This window comes from Sinocyclocheilus anshuiensis, unplaced genomic scaffold, assembly GCF_001515605.1.
Source record: "Sinocyclocheilus anshuiensis isolate Anshui unplaced genomic scaffold, SAMN03320099.WGS_v1.1 scaffold297, whole genome shotgun sequence".
Taxonomy (NCBI): domain Eukaryota; kingdom Metazoa; phylum Chordata; class Actinopteri; order Cypriniformes; family Cyprinidae; genus Sinocyclocheilus; species Sinocyclocheilus anshuiensis.
In genome coordinates this window covers 888,292-899,745 of record NW_015536479.1, presented here as the reverse complement: position 1 = coordinate 899,745, position 11,454 = coordinate 888,292, and the positions used below count along the sequence as shown (strand labels likewise).

The 11,454-nt window shown below is 38.9% G+C and overlaps 1 protein-coding gene across 5 annotated transcripts in view; it reads right to left on the bottom strand.

The window, feature by feature from the left end:
• Positions 1-11,454, bottom strand: part of LOC107671530 (multidrug resistance-associated protein 5-like) — a 44,326-nt gene that overhangs the window by 13,337 nt on the left and 19,535 nt on the right. For 4 of the 5 annotated variants that reach the window (XM_016464541.1, XM_016464612.1, XM_016464482.1 and 1 more), the window contains exons 6-18: positions 10,448-10,681; positions 10,064-10,237; positions 9,841-9,988; positions 8,536-8,684; positions 8,337-8,444; positions 5,454-5,807; positions 5,306-5,377; positions 5,053-5,177; positions 3,085-3,157; positions 2,304-2,507; positions 2,070-2,213; positions 1,376-1,472; positions 1,085-1,269 (exon numbers count right to left, since the gene is read on the bottom strand). In XM_016464541.1, coding sequence (XP_016320027.1) covers positions 1,085-1,269; positions 1,376-1,472; positions 2,070-2,213; positions 2,304-2,507; positions 3,085-3,157; positions 5,053-5,177; positions 5,306-5,377; positions 5,454-5,807; positions 8,337-8,444; positions 8,536-8,684; positions 9,841-9,988; positions 10,064-10,237; positions 10,448-10,681 — 2,067 coding nt within the window. The other variant, XM_016464769.1, reaches the window with a different exon arrangement.

Sequence of the window (11,454 nt, the reverse complement as noted above, 5' to 3'; positions counted from 1 at the left end):
GAGTTTCACACGGATTACATAATCTGAGAATATTTGTTTTCCATTTGAATTGAGTTTTTTGAAAGTAGATATTTCACTCTCTATAGATATATTTTTAATTTCTGTAAGGCAAGCGTACACAGAGTTTTGGAGTTTCGCGCTCAAGTTCACAGAGACTGAGACGGCAGAAAGCGCATCCTGTTTGCTTTCATTATTTTACAAAAGCACCATGTTTGTTGTTATTGTGAGTGCACACAAATAAACGTAGTCTTTACAGATTTGAAAGATGTATTACTCTTATCTGTATGAGCAAAAATTAAGGAGTATTTTAAGTGCAAGTGAGCGCACCGGCGCCTCCATCTGTCCTGCAGTGAGCGATACCTACTGTTCAGCTTCCACACTCCGCACTCCTGAACAGCGCACATTTCTCTAGGTTAACATTAGATTGAGCGGCCATGTAAAGTTGCTGCTACTAACATATTTCAGATGATAAGCCATATGAGGTCAATGAATGATATAGATATATATATATATATATATATATATATATTAGGGATGCAACAATACAGTTAGCCAGTTAGCCATGGATGTCGTACTGAACGGATCAAATATTATATTGAGAATTGTCGTTGAAACGTAATTTTTTTGGTTAAAGATTAAGGGAATTATTTAAAAAAAAATAATGATGTGCACAGATAAATCATTTATTATAAATACTGCAAAACTCCATAAAAAATAAAGAACTATACATTTTTATTTCATGGTGACTTTAAATAAATATCAATAAATCAAATAAAAAAAATCTAATTCATATTTATTTGTTAATTAAAAAAAAGACCAAAATAAAGAATTTCATATACATTTTTTAAATATTGATACTTAAGTGCATGAATTTTGTGGCCAAAAATAATATAATTTGCGATCATTTGTGATTTGTAATTTCTAATGTGTGAAGACACACTAACAGTAACAGCTCTAGAAAGAAAAGAAAAAAAAAAAGGTAAAGGTCAGAAGCATATGAAATATTTAAACACTTCTACTCTGGTCTCATGGAATTGAAGCCTTTCTGCCTTTCCTTTGCTCCGAGCTGCCCATGGTCTCTTACCCCGCTGCCCTGATTGATCCAGTAGCTGAGCCACCAGTTGCTGAAGGCTGTGCTGCCCACATTGAGAACAAAGAGGGCGAGGATGAAGAGGAAGACGAGCCACCCTCCTAAAGCCTGGATGTACACTTTGTACACCGCCCAGGGCACTGAGCCTTTCCCCCTCTCCTCCACCTGCATCAGCTGACCTGAAAGAAAACAGACAGCAGCGAGGTAAATCAGTAGGTAAAGCATGACTAAATGTGAGTCAAGTAGAGCACAGGGTAATTTACTGTTTAGCATACTCGTACTTACCATCACCCTGGTTGGCCGATTTTTCTTTTTTGACAGATCCTGCCTTTTTGTTCTCTAAGGGTTTCTTTAGGGAACTTCCAGAGTTCTTATTCGGAACCTGAGATGACACAAAACGACAGATTTGAAACCATAGCTTCAATATGCAAGAAACACGCAATGACGTGCAAGAACCGATGGTGCTGTTAAAAAAGAGCTGTGTAGACATTCAAAACTTCTCCTTTTGTATTTCGCGCAAGCAATAAAGTCATGAGGGTTTGGAACAACATGAGGAAAATGATGATGATAGTTTTTGGTTGAACTGTCTCCAAACTGTTTCACCATCTTCCCGATTTCATGCGTTTAGAATGAAATTAAGGGATAATTCACCCATTTACAAACCCTTGTGTTACTCAAAACCTTTCTTTATCTTGCAAACCACAAAAGAAGATATTCTGAAGAATGTTTTGTCCATATTATAAAATGTAAAGCTCCAAAAAAGTGAAATTAATTAATCCAAACTGTTTAATCCAAGTCTTCTGAAGCAACACAATTGGTTTGGATGAACAGGTTAACAATTTTTAAAAAGTCTTTATTCCTTGAACCTCATATGTCAACAATAGTCAAACCCCATTGGTTCTAGACCAAACACATTGATGTTTGAGGTTCATCCTGACATGGGGGTGAGAAAAAAAACTTTTTTGGAGGGTTGTCTGACCTCAATGATGGGCGTTTCTCCCAGTTGAAGGTTGTTAAACATGGCGGCGTAGTCTCCATTCACATTCATCAGGTCCTCATGGCTGCCCTGCTCTGTGATGCTGCCGTCACGCATGACGATCACGTCATCACAGTCCACCAGATACTAATAACAGAAATAGGACAGGGTTTTGGAAGCTGAATTAAAAATACATATACAGTACTTTTCACATGACTGGCCATGACATTATAATACCTGTAGCTGGTGAGTGACAAATATGACGGTCTTGCCACGCAGATGTTTTCTAATGGCGTTGTTGAAGATGTGATTTCCGACATGGGCATCCAGAGCACTTAAAGGGTCATCGAGAATGTAAATATCCCCGTTGCTGTATAAAGCTCGAGCCAGGCTTATCCGCTGACGCTGCCCGCCGCTCAGGTTGGCACCACGTTCTCCAATCTGACAGAGGGAATCACACCATGTAGTAGAAACATACCTTCATTTTAAGGGGAATTTATTGTTTGATCAAAGAATTATTATTGTATTAGTAGCTCAGGTCTGCAGCCCAGTGCACACTGTACAATTCTGCCCACGATTTTGCCATCTAAACCTAATTTCTGTGATCCTAAAGGATTTCTGTCATAGAATAAAGCTAAGTTCAATCGCCTACAGTGTGAAAGTTTTTCATAACATAATATTTTTTCCATTATATTACCTAATATTTGTCCCAAATTGTTAATGTACATCACTTCCCTTGTGAGACTGTATTTTTGTGGTCTGATTAAATTCTATACTTCATAGAGAGAAAACGATAATATAGATTGCACTCTTTCTTTCCTTTGGTGCTCTTTTTTTTTTTTTTTTCCAAACACCTAATTTATGCTGTAGTGTTCATATGACATACTAGTGATTAGATTCACTGTTTTGGGCTGCTGTCATGAACCTAAGAATACGAGAACAGAATGTCGTGTTCAGTGTGTGTAAATTGTGCAATGCATAACGGGCTATATGCTGATTTTTGTACAGAATGTGTTACCTCAGTCAGGTCAGCATTAGGGAGGATGGCCAAGTCTAGTCTCAAGCAGCAAGCACTCAGAATGGCCTGATACCTGCAGGAGACATAAAAATACAGGAGAATAAAATGTCCTGCATTAAAAACAAAAAATGCTTACTCTTAATGGTAAAATATCAAGGTGTCATTACAGTTATAAATATATCAAGAGTTGGAGGCTATTCAATGACAAAGCACAAGCGTTCAAGGTCATGTGTGCTCATTTTATCTTTGTGCCGAGTCACATTCACCAATCCACCTGCAGCCCTGTTTCACTTGCTCAGCCCTTTAATCTCCTTCACACATACTCAAACACATTACTCATTACACTGATGTAGTGCAGCCATTTGGCAAAGCACAAAAGTACTGACGTGTCCAGTATTAAGGCCCCTAGATACTCGTCATGAGTAATGAAGTAAAGTGACGTGTGGCCAAGTATGGTGACCCATACTTGGAATTTGTGCTCTGCATTTAACCCATCCAAGTGCACACACACAGTAGTGAACACACACACACACACACACACCCGAAGCAGTGGGCAGCCATATTGCTGCGGCACCAGGGGAGCAGTTGGGGGTTCGGTGCCTTTCTCAAGTCGTGCTCTCTTCAGTCGTGGTATTGAAGGTGGAAGTGAGCGCTGGTTAGTCACTCCCCCCACCTACAATCCCTGCCGGACCCGAGACTCGAACCCGCAACCTTCGGGTTACAAATCTGACTCTATCTATTAGGCCACGACTGCCCCCTTGTTCATAATTTGAACAAAATCAGGCCAAAATGATGTCAGATGAAGTTTGTTTCGGAAACAGCTTGTCAAAACAAACTTTCCAGAAAAATTTGCTCCAGCTTGTAAATGTCTTCAAACTCCTGTTGGTCTGGGATGATTATGTAATAGGTGGATGTGTTCTGAAGAGTTGCTTTGTAGTTGAATTTGAAGTTGTAATTTTAATTGAAAGTGACTCTGACACCGTTTTTCATGTTTATCTCTTTCCCCTCCAATCACAGAATTTTCTGGCTTTCTGGGTTTTCACTGGTGTATGGTAGGAGGCACTATTACACATCTTCTGAAAGAGTATTGAACGTCTGGATCAAAACACGGCAAAGAAAAAGCAGAAACAAGCAATTGGACATATAAGGAGATGCATATGTAAAATAACGCATCATCAAGCATTAAACAGCATATAAATCAAAACTACCTAACGTTAAATGAAATGTCGATCCAGGAAGTGGTATAGAACTGTGCAAGCTTTGGATGTGTTGATGGAAGTGATTTATTCCATCTATGTTTTGATCATCTAAACAGGACAAAAATGCGATTTTCTTAGCTTTTTTGCTCAATTATTTTGTATGAAACTTACCCATATTCAAGTGTTGATAAAAATAGATTGTATGAAGCTAGAATAAAACTTTTTTTTTTTTTTTTAAAGCAGAGGCTCTGTTCTTTGTTTTGGTATATTGCATGTTCAGAAATATATACAATAAAATATTCTGGGGGCCATTAAACTTTAGTGAAAATGATAAAAAATGCTGCCGGTGGCAACGTTTTTAAAAATTGCTGGCGGGGAAAGAGTTAATACTGTAAAGCTGCTTTAAAGCAATCTATTGTATAAAATGCTATATAAACAAATGTGACTTTACTTGACTGGAGTTCTGAATTGCAGAGCTGGTGCAAACCTATCCACAGCACTACGATCAGATGCTTTCTTAACTGCTGTTTTCTCACTGCTGTCATTTTTGTTGTGTGATTATTTTGTCATTGCGAGGAAAACGCACAGCGCATATTTACATATTCATCTAAATGCCGCTCTCAGGAGAACAGACAGAATTGGATGTTCAATAACAGCAAACCGTTGCTTAAGTACTTTGAACTTCTTTTTATTCTTTAGCGAATAACGAAAAATAACTTTGCTGTGAGTATATCAGGGCCTCTACACTTTCATTTTATTTGGCGCTCACCTCTCTTCCTCCATTTCCTTGCCAAACAGGATATTGTCACGGAAGGATGCATTGAGAATCCAGGCCTGTTGTGCCACATATGCGAAATCTCCATTTACAGCAACAGTCCCTTCTAAAAGAGTCATCTGGGATACACACAGAACAGGCGTTAAAACAGATAAGAGGATTTCTGAACACATCTAATTGATGTAGCCTTCAACATAGACAAAGGACAGGTGCTCTGTTTTATGCTTCAAATCAGACAATCGCTCACCTGGCCAAGAATGGCAGAGATGAGAGATGTTTTGCCACTTCCCACGCTGCCACAGACACCGACCAGCTTCCCCTGAAGATTCAAACACAGCATGATTATTCTTTGTTATCTCTACCATTACCAAATTAGCATTGAGAAAGGCGAAGACCTTTTGTATAGAGAGATCGATGCAGTGAAGAGTTCTCTGCAGTCGTTGGCTGATGGTCGGCACTTGAAGGGTTTGATCTTCAGGACTGGATGCCATGTCTACAGACACATCATTCAACAGCTGGCCATGTGTTTCCTCTTCCAGCATCCCGTGATGTTTTGGGTCGTCACGCTGCCGGCGCTTCTTGCGACAGCCTCTCATGCCGAGGCCTACATAGGGTGTACTGCGGGGCGAAGGCTGGGTGCTGTGACCGCCTGTCTCCCAAGCCAAACTGGCACTAGTCATCTCTATAGCAACGGAAGGATTCCTCGGCAGCTCACGGATCATCTTGACCTCGGCCATCAGTAACAAACTCTGGAGGACAATGAAAAAACAGAGAGAAAACAGATTAATGGAACTCGTCTCACAAAACAATCATTTAATTTGCAGGTGCTAAATTTAACAGTAGTACACAGAGGCTGTTTGTCTTTTTCCTAGCTATTAAATCATTTCATTTGTCTTAGGATGTCTGCATGTTCATTTTATACATGACTTAAGAGTGCTGCAGAAATTATATATTTTTGTAGGCCAAATCCTAGAGATGAGTGAGCATTTTAGCACTTCTGGTTCAATTGTCAATGGGTTTTTGCTTAAAGGGGTCATATGATGCGATTTCAATTTTTCCTTTCTCTTTGGAGTGTTACAAGCTCTTGGTGCATAAAGAAGATCTGTAAAGTTGCAAAGACTAAAGTCTCTTAACTAAAAGTTAAGAGTCAACCATGCCTACCTAAAACGGCTCGTTCTAACACGTCCCCACATGTCTACGTCACGATGTTCCCCAAATGTTCACGCATAGAAAGAAGACGTAACTTTGATTCTCACTGTAGTATTGTTGCTGCCACCGCCGCCATGTTGTGGAGACGCTGTGTGTTTCGTTATGAAAGCGAAACTACTTTGTTTGGTCTTCCAAAAGAGGACACAACTAGAAATCAGTGGTTAAGTTGTATTTACAACACTGTTCCAGAACAGTTCAACCCAAATATTCAGATGTGTGCAGCACATTTTATGGCGGACAAGGACTGTTTGCTGGGAGAGTAGCCTACAATGCCGGTGTCTGTTTCTATAAAGTGGGGCAATTCCAACTTTGCAAGGACAGTCTGGCACTTCTGACTCACAGTCTGCAAGTACGTTTTCATATTTAAAGGATTTGCCACTGATGATTCAAACGTGAGTTTTGAGCAGTGTAGAGTAGCGCTTGTTGTTTGTCGTTTCTCCGATCACAAATGCAGACATGGTTTTATGTTTACGCAGCGCGATGCAACGCGTAAAAAGACAGTATTTAAGTCATATACAACTCATTATAATCAGTAATTATGTCCCCACTGGATGCAACAAATGCCTCGTTTATAATGGGTTTTACTAGTTTTGTCTTGCGCCGGGACACGGCATCACAGTATGGTTAAAAGGCGTAACATTTCCGTCACACGCTTGAGGTATTCGGCCAATCACAACGCACTGGATAGCTGGCCAATCACAGCACACCTCGCTTTTCAGAACGATGAGCTTTGTAAAAATCGACACGTTTCAGAAAGGCGGGGCATAGAGGAGAAACAATAATGTACAGTATGTGGAAAATAATGTGTTTTTTTAAACTTAAACCGCATAAACACATTTCATTACACCAAATACACAAAATAATATTCTTTTTAGCAGCATCATATGACCCCCTTTAAATGCCTGAAATAAGGTCGGTGTTTAACAAGTTATTTTACATGTGATTCTACAACATACATCAGTTATACTTAATTGTGATTTTTGCAAAGCTTTTACTTGTCTTGAAAAGGGGGCTGCTAAAAGTGGATAGATATGACTACAGAGGTTGTCTGGGACATTAAATGTCCAAAAAGCTAAACTCATCTACTCACTAGTTGCTTTCACAGCCTCATTGTGTTTGTAATCACACTCTTGCAAACTATTCTTAAACTTTCAGGGAAAATGTTTTTTAATAAAGACGAAATGTCATTGATGCCGCTACTGAAGAAATGCAACTCTGGCGTAGTTCGTTTTAAGCCTATGTTTAGCTTTTTACTTCTGGCGATTGTATTTACGATTCAAAATTCAAGTTGCATTCATCTGTGAAAGGTTATCATGCTGAACAAAACATTTAAGAATCATAAAACTTCTGTTGGTCAGATTATTTTATGAAACAATCTGAAAGCCAATGGAAAAAACCTGTTGTTTTTTTAAAGGATTAAAGGAGAAAAGTCATCTTTTATGCAGCACTCTACAGTAACATGTGATGCTGGCACAAAAAAAACAAAACAAGATGGAAGAGAGTCTGGTCCAGATGTATGAAGCTGAGCAACCTGAGATGTGAACCCATGTTCAAGAAGAGACTTTTCTTCAGTTCTAAGCTCAAATAAAACTCTTTTTCTCTTGCTTTTAGCATGTTTTACTCCTTGTCAGGTCCACTTTTCTTTTCTTAATTTCCTCATTTTCTTAATCTAACATCTTCCTAAAATTGCCCTTTTATGATGGCATCTCCAACACTTTTGATGTGCAAGTTCATTGAAGCATGATGCAAGTCATGTGTTTTTTGTATCTGCCACTGAAGTCAGAAACAGAAGAAACGAAGATATAATCTGCAGGATTAAGTGAAAGATAGAAGTGAGCTGGATGGCAACTGGAGCTTTTCAATATGGCACCAAGAACAGCCCCATTCTCATCTTATTCAGTCAATTCCCCAAGATCATCCATCTGGACCATATCAAACACACCTCAATGATAACACTTGCTTCAATACCTGGATTTACAGGAACAGGGTCCCTATGAGAACAGCATGCAAAATACACACTTGACAAAGATAGAAGCAACTATCTGGAGAAAGAAGGAGAGACAGCTCACCTTAAACCTATCAATGGCGACAGATGCCTCTGATAGAGATTTGACAGAAAATGGGGTGACCTTTAAGGCAAAGGTCATGGAATTGAAAACGGTGACGACAGTAAATGCCTGGAAAAAAGAAATGAAGTAAAGAGTCAGTGCATGAGTACATGAATACTGTGGTAATGCCTACACCTCCAAACAAGCAATGTAACCCTACCTGTGCGGCGGTAAGGTCATAACCTAGCAACATGTGGGTGGAGAATGTGGCCACACTGGCAATCACTACGACGATAGGTGCCACACCGACTGTAATGCTCTGAAAATATCCGGTTCGCTCCAGAATCTGACGCTCCTCATCTCTAATTCCTGTTAGATGGAATGCAATAAGCAAAAACATTTGCATGGAAATAGGCCAAAGCAGGCTACTATCATTAACTAAAACTACAACCTTAAAAAAACAATTTTCATTACTTTAAATACAAATATTAAATATTTAAGAAATATTATTTTAGCTATTCTCCAAACAAACATTTCTCATTTTCATTTAGTTTGAGTTGAATTTTAGTATTAAAACGACTAAAACTGATCCAAAACTAAAACTTTATAAATACTATATACACATATTTAAAAATAAAGAAATTCAATAAAAATGACAAATGCATACAACAAAATTTCTAAACTTAACATTTAAATGAAAACAAAAAATAAAGCTAAAATCAATTCAAAATATTAACAAAAGAACAAAAGGTATAACGGTATAACAACGATTCTAACATAACACTAAGCCAAACGCCAAAAACAAGTACATATATGTGTATGTATGTATACACACACACACAAATTAAATGTATACGTATATATATATATATTTATTTGTGTGTGTGTGTGTGTGTGTGTCTGTGTATTTAGAGAGAGAGAAGGAGAGATATCTATATCTTTATTATAAATAAAATAAAAATTAGCTGAAATTTCATTTAGTTTAAGTTGAATTACTAAAACAAACTAAAAATAAAAAGCTATACAGGCATATTTAAAAAAACTACAAACTTAACACAAAATTACTAAAATTAACTAAAATGAAAATGAAAATTGATAAATTATAAAATTATAAATAAACTCCCAACAGTATATCAATTATACTAAAATAACACTATGCTAAACAACAACAACCAGGGTTATTATCGTTAACTAAAATTAAAATCTACAAAAAACTACTTTCATTACTTGAAATTAACATTAACTGAAATAAAATAAAACACTAAAATATTTTCCTTGTTTAAAATATATATATATATATATTTTTTTTTTGTATTATTTTTTTTTGTTTCCATTTCCACTTAGTTTAAGCTGAAGTACTAAAATAACTAAAAACTAAAACTTAATAAAAAACCTATACAGACATAGTAAAAAAAGTAATAAAATGACTAAATAGATAACATACAAATCAAACTACATTGGTTTATCAGTAATCCTAAAAAAAATAACACCGAGCCAAACACGCATGCTAAAAAAAACAACTTACTTCGTACAGCTTGAGAGAAGGCCTTAACCCAGGCATACATCTTAATGAACTTGATGTAGTTCAGAATCTCATTCATCTTTTGAACGCGCTGGTCAGTCACGGCTACTCCCTTCCTCCTGAAGTACGCCGTCAGCCTGGAGCTAAACATCTGCAGGAAAAACTCTGCCATTACAACAGGAACTCCCGTTGGAAAAGCAACACAAAGCCTGAACGAAAAGCTCACCATAGTGGGGTAGAAGAGGATGAATACAGCAGAGCCCAGCAGAGACGTCGGCCCCAATACGGATAAGTTGTATGCCATTCCCAGCACGGCCACCAGGGGGCCTCCAGCCAACAGGCTGCCCACGGCAGCGGCTTCAAACATGCGCTGCCCGTCACTCGAACACATATTGATCAGCTAAAGAGAAAAGCAACACGTACGTCGGCAAGATGCCCGAGATATACCGTAGACTACCATTAAATATATGCGGACATCACCTTCTTTAGATATTTTCCTTCACTCTTCATCTCTTCACCATTCAACACCCTAGGATATCTGCTCCTAACCTTCCTAAATGTCCAATTCATTAATCCAAAACGCCTCACCCGCCCAATCTCAACACCGTACCTCTCCCATGCTCTTCTCCCGAAGGCTGCGGAGTCGCAGTATCTTGTGGAAGGCCATGGTCAGGATGGCTCCACGCAGACGGGAGCCGGTGCGGTAGTTGAGCGCCCAGGTGAGGGCGAGGGACCAGGAGCGAATCAGCTCAGTGGCCAAGAGGCCCAGCACCAGCAGCAGGCCGTAGGGCAGGTCGGGCTCGCTCATCTGCGTATACTCCAGCAACCGCCTCACCACAAACGCCTGCGGAGAGGGAGGACGAGCAAGCAGTCAAGGATATGCAGACATAAACTGGGAACAAGGGCAAACCCATGTGGTTGAACACAGCTGCTAGATTTTATTAAGGAAACCTTGAATATGTAACCTTGAAACTTGAAACATCAGCAGTTTGTGGGAAAAAATGTACAAAGACGTTGCAAGTAGAAAAACATGGCTCAGGCAAATCAATACTTTGTTGTGAGAGGAAAAACAAAAGACATTGTTGCACAAAATAAGGTCTTTGAGAGTCCATTTGCGAGTTGTCATCACTTAAAAGCTGTCCCATTTATTTTTAATCGAGGTTAGTGGGGCAGCGATCACCCTCCCTGAATGACGCACATCTTACAAGACCCATTTACACCGCAGTTGCCCAAAAAGGTGTCCATGAAATTGGTCAAAAATCCAGCAACATATTGAGAACAAGAGGAGCGGGTCTGAAAACGACCTGTGCGCTCATGAATCTGTCAAAACTTGAGCGTTTCAGTCCAAAACCCCGGCAATATAAAACCCCCGCAAGTCCGTTTTCCGTTCGCTGGTATTTATCTGGAGAAGTCTGAATCGATTGTCCATCAGCATATAATCTTGCCCACATCTGTCATCGGACATACATTGCACAATCATTTGCCAACCAGTTACCCAACCTTTCAGACATTTCTTGCTGGATCATTTCAATACACATGAGATGTGAATAATTACAGAGATCAAATAAGAGAAGGGAAACAGAAAGAAAGAGAGAGAAGGCAAGGCAAGAGAAAGAG